Source organism: Chiloscyllium plagiosum, chromosome 34 (genome assembly GCF_004010195.1).
Source record: "Chiloscyllium plagiosum isolate BGI_BamShark_2017 chromosome 34, ASM401019v2, whole genome shotgun sequence".
NCBI classification, from domain to species: Eukaryota; Metazoa; Chordata; class Chondrichthyes; order Orectolobiformes; family Hemiscylliidae; genus Chiloscyllium; species Chiloscyllium plagiosum.
In genome coordinates, this window is record NC_057743.1 from 22,700,301 (window position 1) to 22,716,989 (window position 16,689).

The window sequence follows — 16,689 nt, forward strand, 5'->3', positions numbered from 1 at the left end:
ATTTATAGCAAAAATTTACAGTGTGATGTAACTGAAATTATACATTGAAAAATTGATTGTCTGTTAAGCCTTTCATCTGTTAGAATACCTTGATAGTTTCACTTCTTTCATGTGTAAATCACAAAAGCTTTTTTTAATAAGTTGCATTGTCAGGTTAGCTTTTAACAATGGTGATAGCAAGACAATATGTTGAAGGTGTTAGCTCCCTGTGTTCTCTGTCTATGCCATGATGTTTAGATTGATTCTAATCTTAAAAAGTGAGATAAGTACATTTTTCCATGTGTACTTGACTCTTAACTATTCATATGAAGGTATAAATTAGGAGCAGGAATAAGCCATTCAGCCCCCAAGTTCACTCTGATTGTGGCTTCAACTTCACATTACTATCCACTCCTTTTACACTCTGGCTCCCTTGTTAGTCAAAGATCTATCCATTCCTGCTTTAAAAATGCACAACAATCTTGCCTTCACAGAAGGTTAGAAAAGGAAGCTTTACAGATGCACAATGCTCAAAAAAAACCTCCTCACTTTGGTCTTAAATGGGAGATTTTTAAACCGCTTCTCCTAGTTCTAGTCTCTCCCACAAGGGAAAACATCCTTTCAGTCGGTCAGGTCCCCTCAGGGTCCTTTTGTGTTTCACTAAAATCACATGTACAACTTAAAGGGACACAGGCCAAACCTTTCAAACATTTCCACATAACACCCTCATCCCTGCAGTCCTCTATGTGAATCTTTTCTAAACTATTTCTAATACAAGGAGGCTAAAATTTTAAGCAGTTTTCCAGATATGGTCTAATAAATGCTCTGCACAACTATTGCAAAACATCCTTGCTTATATATTTCTGTTCCCTTGGAATAAACAACAAAATACAATTAGTCTTTGTATCACTTGCTGTGTCTGCACATTAACTTCTTGCAATTCATACCAGGACATCTTGATCCCTGCACATATCAGATTTCTGCAATTTCTCTCCATATAAGTATACTGCTTTTTGATGTTTCATGCCAAAGTGGACAAGTTTACATGTTCTTATGTATGACTCCTTCTGGTACATTAGTCTATTCACTTAACCTACCTAATTACAGACATCTTATGTCTGACTTTCAGCATACTTTTCTACCTATCTTTATGAAATCATCAAATTTAGAAACTCTACATTGGATCCCATCATCCAAGTGTTGGATATAAACTATAAATTTTTGAGGTCCGAATACTGATTGTGGTGGCACTCCACTCATTACGGTATGCTAACTTGAAAATCAACCATTTGGGAGGAGGAAGTGAGGACTGCAGATGCTGGAGATCAGAGCTTAAAAATGTGTTGCTGGAAAAGCGCAGCAGGTCAGGCAGCATCCAAGAAGGAGAATCGACATTTCGTTCCTGAAGAAGGGCTTATGCCCGAAATGTCGATTCTCCTTTTCCTTGGATGCTGCCTGACCTGCTGCGCTTTTTCAATCAACCATTTGTGGCTACATTCTGCTTCCTGCTAGCTACACAAATCCTGTATCCACCCTCAATCATGGGCTCATATTTTATGTCATAACCTTTGATGTGGCTCGTTGCCACTTAGCTTCCAAGTGCAACCACCCATAAATTTCCCTTTATCCACATGAAGAACTTGAATAAATTAGTAAAGCATGGCTTCCCTTCCATAAAACCACATTCACCTCTTCCAGTAGACCCATTAACCACCTCTCAGTACTGATCTATAGTGAAATATTCATCCTGGAGATTTAAGAAAATGAAATGCTATCTGGAATGCCAGATAAAGTGCAATGTTTAGTACAGAAATCTTGATTGGTAAATATCTCTGGTCAATATCTTTGATGTACCCATATTTTCAATCCACTGCAACCTTATTTACTGCTACAATGCTAGAAATTCTCTCACAGCTGCATACTGCTTCCTAACAATGCTAATTTCTAGGTCCCCTTTTGTGCTGCTTTTTAAGTATGGCGATTAAGTTGCTGATTCAAAAGGATTGCTTCATAAAATATTGTTGCAGAAGAACATATAAAGTAGGATTAATCCATTCAGCCCATGAGCCATTCCCCCATCCAATGAGATAAAAATGTGATCTTCCACTTGAACATCATTCTCCTGCACTATCCTGATCTCCCTCTATGCTGTTATCCTGTTGAAATTGATTGTTCAGAGACTTGATCGTGAGAGATTGCAGCAGAGTTGGGGGAAGGTCAGGGCTGATCAATGTTGGGGGAGGAGAGGCTTTAATAGTAAGGGCTAGTTTTTTTGGGGGGGTTGCACAACGTAATGTGAGAAATTAAATGTTTGAGGGGAAGGGGTACTTTTTTTTTAGCAGCAATCAGATGAAGGAGCATCAGATTACATGGGGGCTGCTGGGGTGTTGCATTTAGATAGGGTTGTGGAAAGCAAGTTTAGAGGATTGTGGCTGATGTCATGGTTAGGAATTCCAAGATAGCAGAAAAGGTCAGGTTATCTTGGGGGTGGGGAAGGTGTGTTTATATGGTGGTGAGTTCACCATCTTCAGTAGGTTGGTGAGGGTCATTATTTTGCCAAGGCTGGGCCATTGGTCAGGGAAGGATCATCCAACAGGACTGAGTCACCATTTTGTGAAGGTCATTGGAGTGGGGGTGGGGCACTACGCTGTCCATTTTGAGTTGTTTAGTGGCAGAAGACACAGGGTAGTGGTATAAGACTATTTTTATGACTGGAGGCTGGTGTCCAGTGGTGTTTGATTTGGATCAATGCTGGGTCCCTTATTGTTTGTGATATTCATAAATGATGATAGATGAGAATGCAAAAGGGGTAGTGTGAGAAATATGTTTGAGGGTGATACAAAGATTGGTCAGCAGGTTGAGTGAAAATTTAGATATGGACAGGTTGGTCAAGTGGGTATATCAGAGGCAGACAGAATTTAACCCTGAAAAATGTGAGGTGATGCAATTTGGAACAAAGTAACAAGACAAGGGATCTTGGGATGCTTGTCCACAGATCCCTGAAGGTGGTTTGACAGATTAATAGATTAGTTAAGGCAGCATACAGGTCACTTAATTTATCAGTCTAGGCATAAATCATAACAGCAGGGAAATTATATTACAGCTCTACACAATTTTGGTTAGGCCACAATATTGGAAGGAAGTGATTACACTGGAGAGGGTCCAAAAGATCACAAGGAAGTTGCCCAGGATAGAGCATTTCAGCTGTGAAGAGAGGCTGGATAAACTCAGGTTGTTTTCTTTGGAGATAGAGAAGGTTGAGAGGGTACCCGATCGAGATGTATATGATTATGAGGGCATGGACAGGGTGAATGGAAAGCAACTGTTCCCCTAGTTGAAGGGTAAAGAACAAGGAGGCACATATTTAATGTGAAAAGCAAGTGGATTTGTGAGGATATGAGGAAAATTATTTTCGCCCACAGGGTAGTTGGGATCTGGAATGCTCAAGGCAGGCAACCTCAATCTTTAGAAAGTACTTGGACGAGCACTTGAAAAATCATAACATATAAAGACTTTGGGCCGAGTGTAAGTAGCAGTGCATTTTTGACAGTGCAGATTTGATGGGTTAAAGGGCCTCTTTTGCACTGCAGGATTTCATAATTCTTGAACATACTTCATGACTGAGCTTGATTCTTGCATTCTTTACATCGCAAGAAAATATACCACCCAATGCACATATTCTTTCTTCATAGGATTATCCCTCCATACTGGGAATTAGTTTGGTGAACGCTCATTTCACGTCCTTTAAGGTCATGTTTCCACAGGTCAGGAGACCAAATTGCACACAACGCTCCACAAAGATTTTCTGAGGTTCTATACAATTGCAGGAAATATGTTTACTCCTCTATTTCAATGTCCTTGTATTAAAAGTTAACATACCATTTGCCTTAATTACTTGCTGTACTAACATGTTCATCTTCAATGACTCATGAAAAAGTACATGCAAGATCCTCAAAAGTTCAACCTCCCAGCTTCTCACCTTTTAATACTCTGCATTTATTTTTTTCTAAAGTGCATAAACTTACATTTTTCTACACTGTATTCCACTGAACAATTTTTGCCCACTTACTTAGCTTCTGCAGACCCCTAGTACCATCTTTGTCTCCTCCTTAAGTGTCACTTCCACCTAGTCTTGTGTCAAATGCAACTATGAAATATTACATTTAATGCCAAACCCAAGTCCTTGAGCAGAACTGTGAATAGCTGGGACCCTAGCACCAATCCTTGCAGTATGTCAATATTCAGAAACAAGCAAAGGTCATGTTTGAAAAAAAAACTTAGTTCACGCATTCAATGTGTAAGTAGCAGTGCATTTTTGACAGTGCAGATTTGATGGGTTAAAGGGCCTCTTTTGCACTGCAGGATTTCATAATTCTTGAACATACTTCATGACTGAGCTTGATTCTTGCATTCTTTACATCGCAAGAAAATATACCACCCAATGCACATATTCTTTCTTCATAGGATTATCCCTCCATACTGGGAATTAGTTTGGTGAACGCTCATTTCACGTCCTTTAAGGTCATGTTTCCACAGGTCAGGAGACCAAATTGCACACAACGCTCCACAAAGATTTTCTGAGGTTCTATACAATTGCAGGAAATATGTTTACTCCTCTATTTCAATGTCCTTGTATTAAAAGTTAACATACCATTTGCCTTAATTACTTGCTGTACTAACATGTTCATCTTCAATGACTCATGAAAAAGTACATGCAAGATCCTCAAAAGTTCAACCTCCCAGCTGCTCACCTTTTAATACTCTGCATTTATTTTTTTCTAAAGTGCATAAACTTACATTTCTCTACACTGTATTCCACTGAACAATTTTTGCCCACTTACTTAGCTTCTCCAGACCCCTTGTACCATCTTTGTCTCCTCTTTAAGTGTCACTTCCACCTAGTCTTGTGTCAAATGCAGCTATGAAATATTACATTTAATGCCAAACCCAAGTCCTTGAGCAGAACTGTGAATAGCTGGGACCCAAGCACCAATCCTTGCAGTATGTCAATATTCAGAAACAAGCAAAGGTCATGTTTGAAAAAAAAACTTAGTTCACGCATTCAATCTTTTAGTTCCACAATCAGCTTGAGTTGGCAGGAGGTGATCAAGGTCTTTTGATCTAGACTTGAGCAGGCAAGTAGAGGACATTAGGCTCACTCTACTGCTACTCCCTCTCTCCAGCAATTTACTTTATTGCACTTGTGCTCATTCTTTGAGGGCTATACTACAAAGTTGCCTACCACAGACAAACCACTTGTTGAAACTGAGCCAGTGTTTCCCAAACAATTTTCTGGTGTGACTCAATTTTAATGCTTCAGACTTGTATGGTCTTGCTGAGTATTTGGGTGAGGTACAACAGTTGTTGACTTGGGGGCATGGAGCACTTTCAGTTGTTGAGTGGAGTTTGGTAGGTAGTTTCAGCTGTTATAACAGAGATGAAAGGAATTGAGCGTTCTCCCCATTCCCACTCTCTTCACCAAACCTCATCTCTCCTCTTTTTGCTGTAATTCTATCTGACCCAACCTTAACCACACTTTGTGTATCCACTGCAACCCTGAAAACTTTCTCTGGCGATCCCATGGAGTGCCATGACCCACAGTTTGGGACGGTCGAGTGAGATCCTGTTACTGAGTTCAAGTTTTCCACAAAAATAATTGTCTGCTCTGCTTTCCAATAATGAAGTGTAGCAAACTAGGAAGACAGGAAATGTACAAAGGCTAGGAAAGGTAATGAGAGAGATTGAAAAATAAAGAAAGAAAGAGAGAAGACAAAACTAACTTGTGTAGGAGGGTGCTGCATAGCCAGTCCACGCAGTAGGCGGAGAATAAAAGGAAGAGCTGGTTTTGATAAGAACTTCTTCCACACATCTGCATCAAGGCTGTAAGCAGTAAAAACATCAATGTTAAAACCAATCACCAATACAGTCATCAGTAACAGTGTGGGGTTCCAAATTACACATTTCTACGACTTTGGTTTTCTCCTTTCTTGGTATGTACAAAGCCTCACAGCTACCCTCTCATTAACATTTATTTACCCAAATAATTTCCTGCTAAAGAAACAAAATTAAATATTTAGCACTAGCCAAATGAATCTCACTTCTTGGCACTTGGGATGTGTTTCCGGATGTATTCTAAAGCATTCTGGGTTATTCCCTTCTGCAGGATAAGTTCCTTTAGCTGATGTCCATTGCTGTTGTTTTTGATTCCTGCAGCAATTTTACAGAAACAATCCAAGAAAACCTTGTCATCGGTGTTATGTTCTTCATCATATCTAAGAACAGAACAACAGAGATAAGAAAGGATTAGAAAGGTCATGAGTACAATAGCACGATGAAAAATTGGGGAAGTGAGGGAAAGCAAGACCATGTTGGATGCTATAAACTTTTAGATGAATCTTTAAACCATACATTTAAATTTAAAAATGTCAATACTAACATGGTTTCTTCAGAAATGAAGATGCATTGCGAAGTTGCATTGATTAGACAAGTTAATGTTACCTCACCCCTTAAAATTTCAAACCAACTCTGAAGTTTTTAGCTGTATGAAAGTAATTCTGAGAGTGTTGGGCTCCAGAATGATCACATGCACATCATCAATCACAAGTCAGCAAATGTTTCTTACTTGTCAAAATTACAGTAGGGTTTGAATCGATCAACAAGAATCTGCATTTTCTCCAGTTCCCCGAAGGACAGGTATGGGATAATACGTAACAAACCCTGGAGAACACTGGGATTGGAACGGACAAATGTCGAATTAATCTGGTCCAACAGCATCACCAGCTGATCTTTGTCTCCTGTCAGCAGCAAGTTACCCTGGTGGCAAGAGATAGATTTAGTGATAGACTTCTGTAACTAGGGAGAGAATACAGTAGTCAGCTCTAAGGATATACATCGATAAAAGCAAAGAAACGTTTCTATGTCCTATGCATTGCGTTCCTGAACAGCCAGGATCATGAACTTGGAACTCAGATGGTTGAGTAAATTCTGTACAAAATCTTTTATCTCACTTTCTCAGGAGTTTACTTTGGTCCATTCTTCTTCACTGGTTATGCTCTGCCCTTACATAAGACCATCTGGTAGCACAGCATAATGTGCTACATGAATGCAGATGCCTCTCTGTTCTAACCTTTCCAGCTTCTTCCCTGTTTGCCAGAACTATTACTGAACTGTTCTCGTGGCATTCTTACTGTCCCTGAACTTATTGCCCAATGACCCTCAATGTCATCAAAAATCCAATGCTTTACTGTGACCCAAAGAATTGACAAGATCTTAGTTTGCACCTGTGTTGACTTGCATGATCGCACCTGACATCTCTTAAGTAACTACCTTCCGATCTATATTTCTATTCAAATCCTATGATTCTTTGTTCGTTGCTTTCCCATCCTTTTCAGTCAAACAATGCTGACTGCTTTTTGAAAATATGCCTTACGACCTTTCAATACTCCTCTGATTACCTCCTCTCTTCCTTTGTTCAAAAGCTTCCAGAGACACTTTTCATCAATGAAAGCTAAAATTATGATTTGAGAAGTACTTTAAAAAACACGAAATCTTTTTCTCTTCATTGTTGCTTCTTGTGTTTAACTTTTGCCTTATTCTTTCCATACTAACGGCTCAGAGGACAAGTACACTATGGGTTCTGGTTGTAGGCCAGAACAGAGCTCAAATGCTTGAATTATTTGTTTTTAATTTTATCACTTTTCTGCCTAACCTAAAATAAATGCATCAACAATCATTGGAACACATACCTAATGGAATTAGCACTGTTCCTCAAATCATGGTTACTGGATCATATTTCGATCATTAAGGTCAAAATGGGGCTGCTTGCAGATGTCTTCACAATTCTATAGATAGTGAAGCATTCCAAGCCCAAACTCAACAAGATGTAGGTGATGAATAACATTGCCCATGCAAGCATCAGGAAATGATCAGTGCTAACAAGGGTTTATCCTTTTGACATTGAATTTCAAACTTACTCAACATCAACAGCCCAGGTTCCAGAAATTCAATTGAAACTTCTATAAGAACTCTTAGGAGTTGGGTACTCTGTGGTGAGTGACTTACCCTCCAAGTCCCTAACTTCTCTCCAATATCTACTGGTATCAAGTCAGGACTATCCCATTTTCTGGTACAACTACAGCTCTGCCAACACTCAAGCAGCTCAAGAACACCCAGAACAAAGAAATCAGCCCACCTACCTCTGGTGCACAATGGTTGTGATGGGTAATACCCGCAGGATACATTGCAATAACTCACCTAAGGTTTGCTGGAAAAAGACACATTTTGTCAAAGTTTTTCATTTAGCACTCATGAGACCAATTTGCAAAAGCTACCAAATTAAAAGGAAAACAACATTCATATATGGGAGCTGAGTCCCATATATGACAAGTGCGCTCTGATAGGTAGAGGTATGGCCACGAAGAATGCATCTGATAATCATGACTAAACAAAGCAGGTTGTCCTGAGAATGGCTGTCACCTATTCGGATGAGTTGGAACAAGTATAGTGTGGGCACTTGTTTTTGTCTTCAAAGGGCAGGGCTCTGTGTAAAAATCTATGTAGCTATGTATTAATGTAAATGTATGAACTACATTTAATGCTTTTTTGGGGTTGGGGTGTGTGTGTGTGCAGGCGGTTGCATTTTCAAACATGCTCAATTGAGTAGGGCCAGTAACTTGCTTGTAATGAGCAGCCAAAGGGATATATAGTGTTTGATACGATCCACCAGTCTTTGAGAAGTACTGCCTACACACCTGGCATGACACAGGTACTGAAATTCACAGACTACATTACTCACATATGTGTTAGGCAGAGTGTCTGCTTGCTTTGGCAGCAACATGCTATTAGGGAACACTGTTCATGTTGCTACTGCATAGCAGTAGTAGCTTCATCTGCTGCTCAAGCATTTGAGACACATTACCCTTGGGTACTGATGGAGACTGGGTGCTTTCCAGGACTAAAAGTGACGTCCTTACAGCTATTCATGCATTTGCACAATATATAGCAAGAAACTATCAGAATAATCTTAAGCTTTACATACAACTATACAATAACATGAATGATGTTTACCATTAACATGTTACTGGGACCGAGCCAAAAGGACCTTCTGTCCATCACAAAAATAAGTAATGTAGTCAACGAATTTCAGTGCAGGTGTGATGGGGTGAGTAGGTCATATGTTCCAAAGACCAGCAGCTCACATCAAATAGCATCTCCTTTCACTGTTCACAACAGAAAGGTTCTGATCCTGTTCAACTACCCCCCAACTCAAAAACTTACAACATAGTATCTATTCTCTGGCTTGATTTGGAGGGCAATTCTTTAGCTAATCAGAGTTAAAAACCACACATCACCAGGTTATAGTCCAACAGGTTCATTTGGAAGCACTAGCTTTCAAAGTGTTGCTCCTTCATCAGCAGTGCTCCAAAAGCTAGTGCTCCCAAAGAAACCTGTTGGACCATAACCTGGTGTTGTGAGATTGTTAAATTGTGAGATTGTTAACTTGGTCCACCCCAGTACAACACTGGCTCCTTCATATCTTAGCTAATCAGAACCAACCTGTATTGTTTAAAATTCGTATGATGTTTGGCAGTGAATTCTCATCATCATTAACTGGTGAAATGCCCATGGCAACAATTATAGTTCACTTGCCAGCCAATCATCATTTTCCTTTTACTTTGGTATTTCTTGCAAATTGTCCTTATGACTGCAAGATGAAAAGCTTAATCAAAATGTCATTTTACATGCAAGTTCAGTGCTACCAGATGTCTATTTGTCAAAGTTCCTTTAATTGCCTTCATTACCCAGAAGGATAATCAGAACATAATCAACTCCAATTAACCCCCCCAATCACTGAGCATTCTGATTTGGACCTGTATTACCGCAATCATATCTCATTTTGTTGTACTTATTCAAAATTAAGGCAATCCCTACTTCACCACACTACAGGACCATCTTCATGAACTAGATTACACAAAATCAAGAAGGTGGTTTAACTTGCCAAGATGAGTGATGGTCAATACCAGCTTTGCCAGAGTCCATACTCAAAGAATGAATAAAAATGTATTAAGCCTTTCCAGTGAATGTCCATACAATAGTCTAGTAAAATTCACATTGCACATGTATGAGGGGAATGGGAGGAAATAATAGCCAAACCCACTGCACTCATCAACATGGCTCGCTGGAAAGCACTCCTCCTTTATTTTTACTAAGGGTACCAATGCCAATGCTAATTGCAATAACATTTCAGAGACCTGTGCTGGACACAGCTTTTCTTTGCTGGCTGCTCAAAGTTGCAAAAATATTTTTTGTAAGATTTCATTTTCTCTAGGTGCTGATTCCCAAAGAAGGTGATTGTCACTAGCTCCATTCCCAAAATTCCACTTACAGAAAAATCGTTGGATCTTGAGAATTTAGTACAATACTCACTCTGTCCTCAGTCAGTGGCTCTGCGTTTGCTTCATCTAGAATTATCTCCATGATGCTGAGCACTTGCTCAGCAATTGTTGCACCACCACTGTCTTTACTCTCCTGTTCTGCCAGCAGTGCCTAAAATACAAACAATGCCTTAGTAAGAGCAAACTAACACAATTGACTTCAGAAAATACCGTATTTGCTGACTTATTTCTTATATGACTTTTAATCCAAATAATTATGTTCTTGTACAAACTGTTCAATATTGGTGATCATTAACTGACCCTATTTCATAAGTTTGAATAAAAGGAACTTCAAACTCCATAATTTATAGCCTTCTATAAAGAAGGCTATCAATAGACTGACCAACTCAGCAGCAAGCTGCTGGACTTAGGCAGCACATCACCAAACATTTCCACTTGTTCCGGGGCATTTCTGATGAACATCGTTGAGTTACAATAATTCCATTTAAGGTCGAGAACTCACTAGGTTCAGTGTCCCCAGCATTACATTCAGAGGGTTCATCTCTGGTTTAATCAATTGTTGTCGATTCACCTTCACCTTTACACAGTAACTGAACAGCTTCAGAAGCACCTATAGAGAATAGGAAAACAATCTCAGTCACACCTAACTATTATGAAACATTTAACTTGGCACTAAAACTGATAAGCTTAGAGTCACAATTCAAGTGATCCAGCAAATACTGTACAAATTATCAAAAATAACTTACACAGTCTTTTTCAAAATTATACTATGAATATTGTGGTGCCTGGATCCATTCTTAGGAAGTCACAAAATAGTAGCCACGTTTGGTACTTTGATGAACTGCTCACACCTCAACCTCTCAAAATCTCTCCACTTTCTGCAGGACTAAAGTCAGCAGTGTGACAGGATACGTAGCACCAATCTGGTAAGGTACTTCGTACCAACGTTTAATCATTCATGTCCTCCACTCTTTCCTATCCTCACCATTCCTGTTCTTCATTCTGTATTAACTTATAAACTGGGATACGGTGCAATCACAATATTCAATATTATAATTGACTACAAAGCCCTCACTTAATTTGGGCCAGTCTCTAAAACCAATACCTGCACCTTATATTTGGCATGTGGTACTTATTATCTAAATGGTATACGTATTACATCAACTTACTAAGATTACTTCAAAACTTTGCTACCTCCATGAAAGAGAAAAGCAGGGATATCATGGGACTATCATGTTTCTTCAATTAACACATCATTCAGAGTGTCAAAACATTGTAGGCAAAATCTTTAGCATATCCGAAGTCCCAAATTAAATATAATTGATCAATTAAAGTCATTACTAACTCTACAATAAGGAAATTCCAGTCTTCCTTGATAAAAATAGTCAAATAACAGCTGACTAGGTGAAACTTGAATGATAAAGATAAATTCAGATCCCAGATAGGGATAATTAGCAATTAACAGAATAATTATTTAATACCTCAATTCATACAAGAGGTTAGGTGCTATGTCCCCAGTGTCTTACACATCAAAATCAATTCAATATTTTGAATCAACATAGGCCAAAATCTCTTGTTTATTGTGAAATGTGGGAAGATGTGTTATAATAACATGACAGTAAATGCTTTAGTAGAAAACTTGGATAGACACTTTCATTTGATATTAACTTTCTATTTAGTCCTTCAGTCAGAGTAATTATCAGGTTATAAAGGGAGATTTAACACCTTATGAGGTGAAAGTCTCACAGAATGGTATATATTTGTAAATAGTTAGTCAGTATGGTGCCTCAAGCCCAGAATGCAATCACAAAGAATATTATAGAACAGGAGTGTTCTAGTCACTGAGACTGGGGCAGGTGCTTCCTCAAAAGGATAGTAACTATACAATAGCATTGTTTAGAGTGTTCCAGTGTTTTTGGTGCAAGTTAAAAGCAGTCCTTGATTGGTCAAAATGCTCAGCAAAGCATAAATGTTACCACAGTTTCCGTGAAAATAATGCTTAAATCTAGATGATCAATTTACACCAGTTAGAAGCAACATACCAGAATTTGCTGTGACAATGAGGCTATTTAATGTTTATAAGGCACAGATCCCACCCAAAGCAAATGTAACCTTACGCTTAACTGACAAGACAGTCTACAGATATGGCCATAAATGATTTAAAATGACTAGTAAATTATCTTCCAAAGTAACACACAAGAATAGCCTGGTGCTTTTCTGTTTTTGAACTCAAGAAAGGGGAAGAGGTTAAGATCTTATTAATGTCAGGAGGTTTCTCAAAACCTAGGACTAAACAGGATAAAATCTAGGATTTAACAGTCAGATACTAAGAACTGTAAGAACAAAGCAACATGCAACTTCTGCAAGAACATACAAGACCTACTGAGAAGACAATGCCCGAGATACAGGACTTCAATCCCCTGACAGTCCCATCACAATCTATTCTCATGTCCCATCACACATGGTATGAAAAGAAAATGCTACACATGCAGTACTTTGGTTCTCTGACATCAAAATTAGGTGGAAGTGCCTGACACATAATTCACCAGAGATAACTGCCACTCATATGATCATTGAAATAATACAAATGCACCACTATCATTAGCTTTCAGCATTAAGGAACCATTCTCTCTGCAACATTCCAATCCTCTGGTCCATCACTTCAACATTTACTCCTCATCAGAAAGTGCAAAACCTGGCATCTCACTTCCAACCTTCCCACTGTCCAGAGACTCAAACACTCGTACATGAAGAAGTGATTTGTTTACACTCTTTCCATCTTGACACCCTGTTTGCCTGTTTGTGATATTGTAGTCTTTATGCTGAGGAAACCAAAGGCAGATTAAGTGAGTAATTTGCTGAACACTGCCATTCAGCAAGCACACATGACCTTGACAGCTTTCATGATTACTTACCGCTTGAATTTTCTCTCTTAGCTTGCCTCTTGCACTGTCCGACAGAAGTTGAAGAACAACACCTCATCTTTCAATTAGGTAGTTGGCAGACTTCTGGCCTCAATACTGAGTCAATATCCAATCTCTGGGGTAATAGGTGATGGCAATGATTCTGCTGAAACATTTTTGCCTCCTCAATTCTTTCTTTATTTCTTTACTAGTCCCATTAAAATTTCTTTGTGCCTTGAATCCTCTCTAATCACTCCTGTCTTCCACTCTTTTATCAGAAAAAGAATGGTGGGGCTAGGACTTGTGCTTGGTTACAAATTAATCTTTAAGTTTCTACATTTCTGATCAAAAGTCATAAATTTGAGAATTTAACAGCTTAGCTCTTCACCAATGCTGACTGGTCCACTGAAGTGTATTTTTCAAAAATCAGATTTCTGACATCCACAGTAGTTTCCCTCTAGAAATAATCTGGATTGGATTAGTTGCATCTGTTTGTGGAGACTTAGAATGATAAAGTATAATGAACTTAAGCAAACCTGCAGCTAACTCTTCTCCCCACCCCCATCAACCCCCAACTTTAACATAGCACAGGAGGCAGCAATTTGGCTTTTTGGATCTCTGTGGACTTCCTGAAAAAACTGATTATTCCTATTCTGTTGCTCTCTCTCCCTAGCACTGTTAATTTCCCTTCAACCATTTGCCACGTTACCCTTTCAAGGTTAGTACAACTGCATTCACCATCCTTTCAGATGATACATTCACAATCATAAATGTCTCATTTTGTTACAAAAAAAATCTTGCCTTTGGTTTTGCCAAATATCTTAAATTTGCACACTATGGTTACCAACCTAGAACTCTCAAAATTATGACACAGAAAGAGGCCATTTGGCCCACTACATCTCATTGGCTCTCCTGCCTTCTCCCCATAACACTGCTCATCATTTCTTTTCAAATTACCATCTAATTATCTTTTGAATACCTCAATAGAACCTTCCTCCATCACTCTCTTAGATAGTTCATTCCAGATCCTAACCACTTGCTGCATGAAAAAGTTTTTCTTCATATCACTACTGCTTCTTTTATTCATTATTTAAAATCTGAGCTACCTCATTCGCGATCCTTTCACAAAAGGGAACATTTGATACTTTGCATCAGTCTTCAAAATAGAAGACTTTAATAGCATTCCAAAAAGAAACACAAATAATCCAGGGTCAAAGGGAGGAAAGGAAATGCATACCACAACTAATGATAGAGAATAAGTACGAAGGAAACTAATGTGGCCAAAGGCCAATATATTCTCTAAACCTGATGAGATGCAGCCTGGACTTTTAAAAGAATTAGCCACTGAGAGTGAGGAAGTGAATAGTAAACTTCCAAGAATCCTTAGATTCTGGGACAGTTCCAAAAGATCCATCAATATAGCACCCCCATACAAAAAGGGACGATCACAAAAAAATACTATAGACCAGTTAACATAACGCAAGTCATTTGGAAAATGTTAAAGTCTGTTATAAAGGATGCAACAGCAGAGCATTTAGAAATTCATAATATAATCAGAGTCAGCATGTCTCCATGAAGATAAAATCATGCCTAAAAAATTCATTAGAATTCTGAGGTGGTGACTAACAGGATAAATAAAGGGGAACCAATAGATGTAATATCTTTATTTCCAAAAGATATTGAGGCAAGTACCACACACTAGGCCACTTAATAGGACAAGAGCCATGATGTTGGAAGTAGTATATTAGCTTGAATAGAGAATTGGCTAATTAATTAAAGACAGAAAATGTAGGATTCACAGCAGTCTGTAGTGGAGTGCAAGAGGGATCTATGCTGGGGCCACAATTATAAACTGCATTAATGACTTGGATAAGGACAGTGAACATATTATAGCCAAGTTTGGGGATGACAAAAACAGTGGGAAGCAAATTATGAGAATGACAGAGTATACTGAAGGTTATAGACTAGTTAATTAAGTGGGCAAAAACTTGGCAGATGGAATATAAATGTTGGAAAATGTGAGGTTATGCACCTTAGCAAGTGCCAAATGGCCATATCTGCTCCTACAACTTATGGTCGTATTAATTTTATCTGTTTCTGTTGTCTTGTCAAATTTAAATATTGACAGTCTATTTAATGCCACCTTCTCATCAATTTCAAACCCTTTTGGCAACTGAATTTCCTTCTCTTTGACCACACCTGGTTATCACTTGGTAAATACAAACTATGGTAATAGTCCAGGCATGCCCTTGGCCTTCATGTGTAAATCCACATTTTGGCTGATCAGCCCTACTCTTCCTCTTAGCATACTTTTACAATTTACATGGCTAAAGACAACCTCGGGATTCACTTTAATGTTAGTTGCCGATCTCTTTTTGTATTTGCTTTTAGCTTCTCACTTGTTTTTTTATTTAAAACCAATCCTGAAACCTTCTGAATTCAGGCCAGTTCTCAGTTGTATTTTCAATGCAACATCTGTCCTAAATATATATTTTTTCTCTATCATAATTTCTATATATTTTGTCATTTAAACAGCTCTCTAGATTTGTTTGCCCCCACTTTTCCCTTTCAAAGAATATATCTTTATTGTGCCCAAAGCATTTATTTATGAAGATAGCTCATTGTTCAACTGCTTTTTTCCCACCAACCGTTGACTCTAGTTTATTTGACATAAATCCATTCTTGTCCCATTGAAGTTTGCTTTCCCCAATTAGTGTTTCTAATTCTGCATTGTGCCATAAGAAAAGTCTTGCATTAATTACTCTATCAAAAGATTTCATGTTTTTGAGTGCTGTTATTAAATTGCTTCACCTTCTCTGCTCTAAGCAGAACGATTCAACTTTCTTTCCATATGCCCAATGATATTCTTGTAAAATTTCTCTGGACTCTCTGCAAGGATGTGGCACTTATCCTCAATCAGGTTTTAGAATTACACACAACGGCCCAACTGGGAGATAACCAATGACTTAGAAGGTTTACGATAACTTCCTTGCTTTAGTATTCATACACCTTTTATACCCCTTCTGTAATTTTGAACCAGCTTTCTCAACTCTCTTGCCACCTTCAAAGATATGTACACATCTATGCCTCCAGTCCTGTAGTTCCTGCATCTAATAGAAAATCGTGCCATTGATTTCATATCTCCCCTCATTTTCCATACTCCAAAGTTAACTTGCATCTGCCCATACCAACAATCTATGTCCTTCTGGCAATACTCCTCACTTTTACTAAATTTCCAAGTTTCGTGCCATCTGTAAATCTGGAAATTATGCAGTTTTCCCAAGTCCATGTTAAATATATAAAACAGTAGTGGCTGTAGAACTGACCCCCTGAGAAACACCAATGTATATTTCTCTGGTTCTTTGTTCTAAGAAGGCTTAGTTAATGATTCAGGCCCAAATCCATGGAAACAT

General features: G+C 38.5%; 1 protein-coding gene across 11 annotated transcripts in view; it reads right to left on the reverse strand.

Annotated features, from left to right (window-relative positions):
* The window catches only part of ubr4 (ubiquitin protein ligase E3 component n-recognin 4), a 202,386-nt gene that overhangs the window by 10,794 nt on the left and 174,903 nt on the right, over nt 1–16,689 (reverse strand). For all 11 annotated transcript variants that reach the window (XM_043675847.1, XM_043675850.1, XM_043675848.1 and 8 more), the window contains 5 exons: nt 10,876–10,983; nt 10,405–10,524; nt 6,602–6,792; nt 6,078–6,251; nt 5,760–5,859 (listed from right to left, as the gene is read on the reverse strand). In XM_043675847.1, the coding sequence (XP_043531782.1) occupies nt 5,760–5,859; nt 6,078–6,251; nt 6,602–6,792; nt 10,405–10,524; nt 10,876–10,983 (693 nt within the window). The remainder of the gene's footprint in view (nt 1–5,759; nt 5,860–6,077; nt 6,252–6,601; nt 6,793–10,404; nt 10,525–10,875; nt 10,984–16,689) is intronic.